Here is an 11,703-nt window from a genome sequence, read left to right on the forward strand (position 1 = left end):
CTACTTGCAAAACATAGCTTAGCTGTAACTCATATTAACATGGATATTACTAAAGTGTTTAAAAACTTGACCAATAGTAAGGTATTTCCCAAACTAATCTACAGATTCAACACAATCCTATCCAAATCCCATCTGCTTATTTTTGCAGAAATTGACAAGCTGATCCTAAAGTTCACATGAAAATGCAAGGGATCCAGAATAGTCTAAACAATATGGAAGAAAGCAACAAAGTTGGAAGAATCACTCTTGTTGATTTCAAAACTGACTACAATGCTACATAAACAAGGCAATCTGGTACTGGCATAAGACAGACATATAGAGCAGTGTAATAGAACTGGGACACCAGAGAGAAACCCTTACATTTACTATTAAATGTGTCAAGGCAATTCAAAGGGAAATAACACTCTGTTTCAACAAATGGTGCTGGGACAACTGAATGTACATATGCAAAAGAATACAGTTAGACCCTTATGCTGCATCATACACAAAAATTAAAGAAAACCTAAATGAAAAAAGACCTAAATGAAAGAGTCTAAACTATAAAATTCTTAGAAAAAAACCATACATATAAAACTTTGTGACCTTAGTTTAGGCAATAGTTTTTCAGATATGATACCAAAACATAAGCACAAAAGAAAAATAGGTGTATTAGACTTCATCAAAATTAAAAACTTTTGTGCTTCAAAACAATGAAAGGATGACCAACAGAATGGGAGAAAATATTTCAAAACCATGTATCTGACAAAGGACTTGTATCCAGAATACATAAAGAACATAACAATAAAAAACAAATGCCCCAATTTAAAAATGGGCAAAGAATTTGAATAGTTAGTTATCCAAAGAATACTGATGGCCCATAGGCCCATGAAAAGATGTTCATCATCACGTCATTAGTCATTAGGGAAATGCAAATGATAACCATAAATATGAGACACTACTTACTTCAAACCAACTAGAATAGTGGGGCAAAAAAGACAGACAATAGTTTTAGTGATAGCAAGGAGGGGGAGAAATTGGAACTTTCCTGCACTGCTGGCAGCAAGATGGTGTAGTCACTTTGAAAAGTTTGGTAGTTCCTCAATAAAAGGAAGCATAAAGTCACTGTATGACCCAGTGATTCCACTACACACCCAAGAGAAATGAAAACATGGGTTCACACAAAAACTTGTACACAAACGTTCACAGCAGCAATATTCATAATAGCCCATATGGGAAAACAACCCAGACGCCCATCAACTGATAAATGAACAAGGTAAGGTATATCCGCCCGATGGAATACTCTTCAGCCTACATTTCTACAAAGCAACGAAGTATTGATACATGCTACAACGTGAATGAACCCTGAAAACATTATAAGTGAAATAAGCCATTCACAAAACACCACTAACTGTACGATTCCACTTCTATAAAATGCCCAGAATAGGCAAATCCATAGAGACAGAAAGTAGTTCAGTGGTTGCCAGGGCTGGGGGGAGGAGGAAACGGGCAGAGACTGCAAATAGGTAGGGGATCTCTTTGGGGATAATGAAAATGTTCTAAAACAAGACAGTGGTGTTGGCTGCACAACTATGTAAATATACTAAAAACCACTGAGTTGCACACTTTCAAGTGGTGAATTTTATAGTATATGAATTATATCTCAATGAAACTATTATTAAAAATGGGGGGAAAACTTGACTGGTAATATGAGTCTACCTACTTCATTTAGAGTTAGATACCTTATTTTAAGAATTCTTTGGTTATTTTATTCCGGTCACACTTGACTTTAAATACACTGAAAAGGGGTGCCTGGGTGGCTCAGTTGGTTAAGCATCCGACTTTGACTTAGGTCATGATCTGGCAGTTCGTGAGTTCGAGCCCTGCGTCAGGCTCTGTGCTGACAGCTCAGAGCCCGGAGCCTGCTTCAAATTCTGTCTCCCCCTCTCTCTGCCCCTCCCATGCTCATGCTCTGTCTCTCTCTGTCTCTTGATAATCAATAAATGTTAAAAAAAATTTTAGTACACTGAAAAATAACTATCTGAATCAGAAAGAATGCATATAGCACACTTGCAGGTCTATGATGATCTGGGATGGAAAATCTCCTGACTAGACTATAAGCTGCTGCTATATAGAACAGTCTTATTCATCTCTGTATCCCCAGCACCTCAAAGAAGCCCTGTTTCATTTTTTATCTGAATGAACACTACTGGACCAAATGCAAGACTTCCTCAGTCTCATCAGAACAGTGTGTGTGTCTTTTGAAAGGCAAAGGGAAGAGAATGCGTTGTTTTTGTTTTTGTTGTTTTTCCTTATTGGGGCTGGGGAGGAGCTAACATTGCACGCTGCCTTTCATTTTCTCACTCACCTGCCTTTGCTGAAGAGGGACGAGACAGTTTCTGGCTATAGATGTGTGCAGCACTTCGGAAAGAGGAAAAGGGGCCAATGGTGTAACTGCCTGATCGACAGCGGGGCAGGCCAGCCGGGCTTGGTACGTTCTGTGTCCCAGGATGCACGAAGGGAGAAGCATTGTCAGGGACTGTGCTCAGTACAATTGTTGGCTGGTGAGACATGCTGGGGATAGCTGGAGGAATCTGACATAAAGAATGATGGCCGGGCCCCGGTGAGAGGTCAGAAGTTGTAACAATACATGACAAGTGGGTATTGGGAATTTTCTGCAGAAGAGTAGCAGCAGGACCAGAGAAAGAAGCAGAGGAAGAATTGGTATAGACTAATTTAGCCTCTTGTTCTGCTGAAGTGGTAAATCCTATTAAAACAAAAACAAAACAAAACAGATAATTTTAGGAAAAACTGACATAACCTCTATACAACATGAAGTAAGCATTTTTAAACATCAGAATAATCTTAGTGTGAAACAGAAATCATGAAAGATAGAGACTTTAATGAGTGTTCATCATGAACTTAGTGAATTTTGCCTACTGAGACAACCTGGCAACAGAAACAGTTTATTTTTAGTCCTTTCGAAAAGCTGGAGTCGAGACCGCCTCCATCAACCAGAGCAGGCATTTTGCACATGCTAGGGCATTAGGACAAAGTTTCTGGTAGTGACAGCTAACTCCTCTCCCTCTGCTTTTCACCCTTCAGGGGCGGGGAGGGGGGTGCGGGTGGGGAGGGAGTGCTCCGAATTTCTAAACATTAAGAAAATGAAAAGTTCTTCAGAAGGAAAACGGGTTATCAATAAATACGAGGACATTCTAATGGAAGAGAAAGAACGCACAAAAGAACTTCTGTGGGGTAATGCCTCATGCTTTAGCCTCATTAGCTATCTGACGACTCTTTTTCTCCTCTTTTAGGGATTGATCAGAGAGCGGCAAATCTATGTAGGTTTGAAGTCACTCACGAGATAATTTATCAGAGTGAATTTCTGTTGCCTGCTGTTTGGGTTGCTTTATTTTCACTTCTTCCATTGTCTCATGGTGATCTGAAACAGAAAATAAATCCTGATCAAATGCTTTCTATATAACTGTTTTTCCGAAATATAACACAACTAAATAATCAATCCCAGGGAAAACTGCACATGTCGCCACACTTTCCCAAAGCCGGCCACATCCATAGTCCTGCTGAGGGGGCAACCGACCAAAAGATTCCCAACCATCCCCAACCCCAAGCTCCAGCTAACCAAACCAGGGAAAGATACCAGGGCAGCCATCCTTGGATGCTAACAAGCTAGGACATGCCTTGGGGGGGGGGGGGGGGGGGGGGGGGGGGGGGGGGGGGGAGGGGGCGGGGAAGGTATGAGCAGTCAGATGCCTCTGCCAGGAATTCAAACTAGGGAAACTAAGAAACCAAGCTGGCTGGCGGTACGCACTGGAGCAAAGAAGTCCTCATACATACGGAGCAGGGCAACTACCAAGAGACAGAAAGAACAGCCCCCGTATCCGTGGGCATGATACCTGGAAACTACAATAGCTCTGTATCTTAAAGAAAACTCCTTGGTTTTACTTGAGCAAGCTGAGTGAGCTCACCTGAGATAGGGTGATCAGTATATTCAATGACAAAATCGCTCTAATAAAATAAATCTCTACTCTAATAAACCTTTTTTTTTTTTCTACCATAGAATTTTGAAACAGGACAGCTGGGGCTAACCATATACTTGGGGAAATATTCCAAAATCTTTCTCAAGGGCTAATTCATATAAAAGCTTAAGAGAGGCCATTTTGCAGATCTTTCAGAATGAAAGAATAAGGACTTATGAATTATTTGCTGCCTATCACCACCAGCAGCGGTAACACTGTCACACGTGTGTTTGCTCATGTTTGTAATCAGTCTGGATACTATCAGATGTCATCATGTTGTTTCCTTGATGGAGGCCTTCCTACTGCCTCTCTCGTTATTCTTGATAGGGACAGATCTCCTTATGTAGAGACAGTCCTTAACACATGAACCCCAGAATTTCCAGGGGCCCATTTGTACAAACAGACACCATTGAGAACATGCTGTTAGGGCTTCCGCACTACTGTCAGGGGAGAAGTGACTACTGAATGCCAGTGTAGGCCCTCAGCTCCCCAGGTTAACACACTTTTCTCTACCCCAACTCGTTACAAGCACTCCTCGGTCTCTTCAGGCTCCCTTTCTCAACATTGTTCTAGGAGGAGCTTTTCAAAGCTTCCACCAGCCTTCTTCCTACATGTACTCACCCAACTCCATCCACTAGACAATAAACCTTATGAAGTCAACGTACCATGGCAGTCTGATCACTGGACAGACACCTAGCAACTATCACAATGTCCGACACACAGCAGGTGGTCGGGAAAAATGTGTAGAAGGAATGAGGAACAGATGAGTAAACTAGCTTTAGAACTTAGATAAGCTAGGAAAGCTCAAAGAAGAGGGCTGGGCTGGGGACTTCTAGAAATACCGTTCCATTATACAGTGAGCTCAATATAAATAGGCTTTTGCAGACTAGCCTCTGAACCAAAATAGTTTTTAAAACATTAACACTGTTTCTTTGGGAACACTCACTCTACATTAGAAATGACCGATTATCCCGGCTATTTCCACCGCAGACTGTGGTAGTCTTAACAGCAGGGAACGAGTCTCTGTCTTTTAACCTAGTGCTTAGCACTGACAGGAATTGGTGTAGATTTCCTTCGTCTTACATTTCCATCTAGATTTTAAATGGATCTTACTTTAAGGTGCAGAGCTTTATTTATAACAGAACATCATTGCTATTTTTTTTTTCTTTATCACATGACACGAGCTAGATAGTTCGGTCCACATTAATTCCAAAATCCCCAATCATGGAATTCCCTAGCAGTGAGCTCTTTTAGAAATGGATGGGAACATTCTGGGTTATCACAGTGACTGAAGAAAGCCAATAGCATTTAGGATGTGGGATTAAGGTTATTAGACATCCCACCAGGTACAGAACAGTCGCACACGACAAAAAATTCTTCTATCTCAAATGCCATTGCTGATCAGCTAGAGGAAGCAAAAAGTGTAACAAGAGTGGGAAATAACCATTAGGAAAGACAGAAGAGCAGATTAAGAGCACAAGCTTTCAGCTGGGCAGACGAAAGTTCAAATTCTTGTCCCACTGCACCGTAAAAGGTACCTTTAAGCAAGTTACGCAGTCTCTTTCAGCTTCTGTTTTCTCATTTGTCAAGAAGTTGAAAAATAGCACCCACTCCATAATGGTTTTTTGAAAATAAAAGTCAGATCACATCCAACAGATTATAGTAATATGAGCGCTCACTAAATGTTAGCAATTATTAGAAGTTTGTCTTGAAAAGCTCTCTGCTGTTAATTTTCATGAAAAAAAAAAAAAAAATCAGACCAGGTCCCTCTTCTGCTTTGAGGACAAAAATGCAATGCCTCCTCACCCCCCATTCCCACACTGCAAAATTTCACCATCTTGGAGTCTGTCAGTGTTTAGGCAGCACATTATTCTTGGCTCTCCTTTGCAGATCTCATTTTTTCACTCGTTCTTCTTATTTTTCATTAATTAACCATCATACTTACCACCCTTTGCCCTGCTATCAGAATAACTGTTGCTGTTTTTAGAACTTTTTGAGTGAGTCCCCAGGAAGACACTTGCAGACTTGTTTTTTTGGGTATAAAAAGTCAACACCTCCTCCAGCTCAGCCTCACTGAAATGAGGAGAGAAAGTATGGTCAGAACAGGAAGCTCTTCTGGAAAATCTTTCCACCAGATTTTATTATGGAAATGGGAGTCAGCTGGAGAAGGGGAAAATAATAAGTATGAGCAGAAAACTCCCTATTAATAGATGGTTAAATCAGAATACAAACAAAGCAATCTAAAAAATTTAAAGCATGATAAGGCTTTATTCATTCCAAAGTGAATTTTCTAGACGCGCCGTCCAATATGGTAGCCACTAGGCATATAGGACTATTTAAATTTAAATGAATTAAAAGTAAGTACATTGAAAAATTCTTCTCAGACCAGCTGCATTTCACATACTCAGTAGCTACAACACAGAAGGTTCTACTGGCAGCCATGTTCTCTATCAGAGGTCAACAAACTACACACTACAAACAACAGGGGGGGTCAAACCCGAGGAGCAACCTGTTTTTGTACGGTTCCTCACTAAAAATGTTTTTATATTTTTATTTATTTTTTTTTTTTAATTTTTTTTTTCAACGTTTTTTATTTATTTTTGGGACAGAGAGAGACAGAGCATGAACGGGGGAGGGGCAGAGAGAGAGGGAGACACAGAATCGGAAACAGGCTCCAAGCTCCGAGCCATCAGCCCAGAGCCTGACGCGGGGCTCGAACTCACGGACGGCGAGATCGTGACCTGGCTGAAGTCGGACGCTTAACCGACTGCGCCACCCAGGCGCCCCTATATTTTTAAAGAAGACTGCTATAATGACCACATATATCCCACAAAGCCTGAAATATTATCTGGTCCTTCACGGTTTGCCCACCGCACTTCCAGATAACTGAAGTGTATTCACTAAAGGAGTCACTTGTCATTTTAATTATCTATGTCAGAAATAAGACCTACCAGCATAACCATGGAAGAGTTCCCTAACCATCTAGTCCGTGAAGGAAACTGAAGTACATGGTTCTAGGTCACTTCAAATATTGAAATTACCTGTCCTTTATGAACATCCACAAAATGGAAAGTATAAGGAATTTGATGAGGGCCCACGGGATTCTCCCAGTAAACATATTAGACGTGGATTTTTAACACCTGTGGCAGCTTCTCAACGGCCCTTTGTATTTTTTTCCTGGAGCCTGGCTATGTTCCAGATAAGTGGTCTTTAAATAGGCAAACTATTCCAGCATTATCACAAGGAACCTATATCCTATCTTCAGAATACATTGTAATGACCTAGGAAACCTGGGAACCCATTTCTACGAATCTCAGAGTAAACCCCAAGGTCTCAAAGTGGAGAAGGTGAAGGGCCACAAGGCAAGTACCTCAGTAACTATGACAGATCTACCGCTGAAGTTACAAATGGGGCGAATGCCTCTGTATGTCCATGTGCTTTCTTTGGCCCTTCACAGAAAGGGGAAGGGGAAGGGGAAGGGGAAGGGGAAGGGGCAGGTTAAGGCTGATCAAAACACAAACTGCTTAATATCGCCTCTCTTACCCTTTGCTCACTTCATAATTTATGTTTCCTTGCCTGACTCCTGCAGGTATCTGGATTTATCAACCTTGACAAAGGTATCCATGTACCACCCCAAACATAATAAAAAACTGATGATTGAACATGTTTCCAAAAATCGACATTTAATGTGCGATGACAGTTAACAAATATGTTCCAGCATATTTTACCTCTCACTCTGTATCACTAGTTTTAGTATATATAATTCATTTCCAGCAAACAGTTAGGCCTGGTAGGGGGATACATGTCTCTTTTCAAAAAAGGTGGCTTTTCTTTTCTTTTTTTATATTGTAGGGATCTTGAAGATCCTAAAGAGGAACTAAATATTAATCTTTTAACTCTGTTTTTTTTAAATTTTTTTTGAATGTTTTATTTTTATTTTTTTTTTAAGAGAGAGAGAGAGACAGACAGAAAGAGACAGAGCATGAGCAGGGGAGGGGCAGAGAGAGAGGGAGACACAGAATCCGAAGCAGGCTCCAGGCTCTGATCTGTCAGCACAGAGCCTGACGCGGGGCTCGAGCCCACGAGCCGTGAGATCATGAACCGAGCTGAAGTCGGACACTCAACCGACTGAGCCACCCAGGCACCCCTAATTTTTTAACTTTAAATGTAGAGCCGTTTTCTGAACATAACCTCATTTTTGTTCTTTCCTGTTTTTATCATGCTGATGTGAGAAACCGTGTCTTGCTTTGTTTCTGTAACTTTATTATCAATCTGTAACTCAAGACTCAAGAATGTGAACAAAATAACATGACAGTTTTGAACTCCTACAAAATGATAGATTTGTTTGCTGTATTAGTTTAAGCACAAGATAGTGAGGCTATACTTAGGTCTGTACAAGGTATTAAACACAGATCAGATTGTGCTGGTGACTGATAAACCACCACCTGATTTAGCTTTATAAACCAACAAAGAATGGACTTTCTCCTGCTTTTCACTCCACAGTGACTTTGATGGTTGAAGACGAACAGGGTCACACAGATGTTTTATCCTTTATTTGAGTGGTTTTGTATGACTTTCTGTTTTGGAAAAAGTTCCCCCAGTAGGAGTCTCACAAAATTTTAAATGAAATGTTTTGTCACCTTTTCCTTTGGAAACATATTGTAAATGGACAAAATGGCCTGACTGATTTGTATCACGATAGAGCTGAATGCTGAGATTTTCAATCCTCAAAGCCAAATCTACACATGGAGGACTGGTTCTATTTTGTCCAAATTAGGTGTAACCCTCATGGTGTTGAGAAACTGCCAATTCCTCAACCCACTCAACATAGGCAAAATTTGGTCATCACCACGGCATCAGTAGGTCAGGGATAAATTCAGATTCAGTCGACACTGGAAGCCTCTGACTTCAACTTTCCAAAGGGCTCTCTCTCAGCACTTCAAGTGGTGTGTACTTTGAAGGCTGTCTAGAAATACAGCCCAGATACCTAGCAGCAGTGTTTTGATAACTGAAACCATGAGGACAACAACATGATTGGCTGAGATATGGAGAGGCCAAGCCTATGAAATGCTTTCTTTCATCCTGAGAGGGATTTTACTCACATTCCTACGTTAAAAACAAGGAAATATTGAGAACTGATATGGGGCAGTATGGAAGAGAGAATAAGATAGTTTTTCTTAATAAAGAGGATCTTCTACCTTGCTTGTCTGATGAACTCCTGAAAGTTTTCTGTGTTCACCCCATCTTCCTCCTCTTCCTCAAGTTTCTTCTTTGATTTCTTTTCAGCCATCTGTTCTGTTTCCTACCCAGTCCCCAACCCACAAAGGAAAACAGTAAGATAAAACTGACTCCTGATAAGTGCACACTTCATCATCTGCTTTCATTACCATTGGGTTAATTTGTCTTTACAGTAAAGACATAATCCCTCCAGGTACTTTTGCCACCTATACATTTGATATATTACTCTCTGCCACTGTTTCATAAAACATTTTGGAATTCCCAAATAAAGGTTGCAGAGTAAATGTAAATCCTTATCATCTTTTTGCTTTCTGCCCACAAAGCCCCTTCAGGGAAGAACTTTTCATAGCAGCTTAGTAACATCTGTGCTCACACTTGTAGCTTCACCGGTATGACCACAGAGATGCTGCATTTTGTTACAATTAGGGAAAGGAAAGATCGGTCTTGGAACCTACTCCTATACCAGCATCCAAACTGTGTAAATTCTTCACTTATATAAGACATACCAAAATTCTCAACAGATCTGGAGTAAATTGCAGCCATGGATTTTTTTATATTGCTATTCTACTAACCATTCCACACATCTATACTAGCATCACTTAAATTTCCAGGCCTCCGTTTTCCCTTTTGCAAAATGACCATACGTTTTTCTCCCAAATACTGATATTTCCAAAGCATTCTAAGACCCTTGGATATCAGATGCTTTGTAAAATATTCTAACTGAATAGTATATTTCCTGGTCTTGGTTGTAAAATGATATCACTGTCTACAATGTTCTCAAGAGCAAAGTATAACTCTCTCAGGAAAGAAGATTATGTCATTCTATTAAATCCACAGTTCATTTGCTCTCAAACCGTCTATTTACCACTATCTACAGGCATAATGACAATGCAAATTCACATAGCCTGTGATTCATCTCAGATACACAACCCTCAAAGGGAATTTGCCTTTTTTAAAAAAATGTTTATTTATTTATTTTTGAGGGAGAGAGAGAGAGAGAGCGAGCGCAAACAGGGGAGGGCAGAGAGGGAGTCGGAGAATCTGTCTGACCACACTGTCAACACAGAGCCTGATGAAGTGCTCAAACTCATGAACCGTGAGACCATGAGTGAGCCAAAACCAGGAGTTGGGGACTTAATCGACTAAGCCACCCAGGCGCCCTGGGAATTTGCCTTTTGATAAGCGTTAACTATGGCCACTGGGCTTTCAGAAGTAATGAGCAGCTTTTCAGATCAGCTGAGTTAAGGAGCAAGGTCTAGCTCCCTGTAACAGTTACACACAAGGGATGACGATGATAGAAAAGAGAAGGACCTCTCCACCCAGCTGGACAGTGGCTTCTAGCCTTTGCTAACAGTGCGTGGCAATCTAACACACACAAGTAACAGATGAACCACCTACCTTGTTGTACACAAGAATAAAGTCACCCAGTTGGTGGGCCAAGATTCTTCTGCGTTCCAGAAGTGCCAATCGTCGACTGGGTAATACCATCCTCATTGAGTGCTGGAGGTTACTTGATGCTCGTTTAAGGAAGCGAACCACTAGCTCCTATTAAAGAGTCGTGAGGGAAAGAAAGCAGGGATTATGGGAAGCAACAGAAGATAAGGTATGAAGGATTTGCCCAACAGAGATACGAGAAGAGGTATACTATATATACATTTCAACAAAAAAGACCCAGAGCAAAAACATTAGGTACAGTAAGGATACAGAAAGACAAAGCAAAAGAAACTTATTCTCTCCTCTCAAAAAGCTGGCAATCAGAAAGGCAAAATAAATACGTATACAAATTAACTACGTATTAAAGAAGTAACCGCAAAAGTATCACAACCCACATGCAAATAGTACTATCATAATTCAAAGTGTAGATACCACTTCTACCAGGGCGATCAGAGAAAGCTTAAGCTTAAGGGAAAGTAGCTTTCACGGACAGCGGAAATTAAAACCATGGGAGCAGATGAAATCATCAAAGGTGAGACGGAAGAGAAAGAACAGAAATATTCATAGGAAAGAGGAGGAAGAATCAGAAACGAAAGCAAAAAACCCCATGGTAGAAACACCAGACATTTACAAACAAACAAACAAACAAACAAACAAAACAAAACAAGGAGAAAATAGTGTCATGGAGGTCAAGGGGGTTAAAAGCCCCTGTCAAAAGCTTCCAAGAGGCTGGTGCTGAAAAGGACCAAGGCCAAGACAAGGCCCAGGATCCGGCCATTGTGAGATGATTTCAAGACAATGCTTCCAGTAGAGGAAAGGGAATAGAAGGAAGAGGCTAAGAAGTGCATGGGTAATGAAGAACAGAAACCACAATTTCAAAAGTTTAGTGCTAAAGAAAAAGAAAGAACAGCTACTCTATGCTTGAGAGGTGATGGCTTCTTTTTTCCTTTCCCAAGACGAAGGGGGCTGCCTGGGGGGTAGTGCACAGGGGAAAGTCATTAAAGGGGACAAAGGGCAC

General features: G+C 40.8%; 1 protein-coding gene across 10 annotated transcripts in view; it reads right to left on the bottom strand.

The window, feature by feature from the left end:
* The window catches only part of TTLL5 (tubulin tyrosine ligase like 5), a 287,219-nt gene that overhangs the window by 164,032 nt on the left and 111,484 nt on the right, over positions 1 to 11,703 (bottom strand). For all 10 annotated transcript variants that reach the window (XM_049611362.1, XM_049611361.1, XM_049611359.1 and 7 more), the window contains 5 exons: positions 10,650 to 10,796; positions 9,212 to 9,315; positions 5,959 to 6,086; positions 3,338 to 3,418; positions 2,345 to 2,743 (listed from right to left, as the gene is read on the bottom strand). In XM_049611362.1, the coding sequence (XP_049467319.1) occupies positions 2,345 to 2,743; positions 3,338 to 3,418; positions 5,959 to 6,086; positions 9,212 to 9,315; positions 10,650 to 10,796 (859 nt within the window). The remainder of the gene's footprint in view (positions 1 to 2,344; positions 2,744 to 3,337; positions 3,419 to 5,958; positions 6,087 to 9,211; positions 9,316 to 10,649; positions 10,797 to 11,703) is intronic.

Source organism: Panthera uncia (genome assembly GCF_023721935.1).
Source record: "Panthera uncia isolate 11264 chromosome B3 unlocalized genomic scaffold, Puncia_PCG_1.0 HiC_scaffold_1, whole genome shotgun sequence".
Lineage (NCBI taxonomy): Eukaryota > Metazoa > Chordata > Mammalia > Carnivora > Felidae > Panthera > Panthera uncia.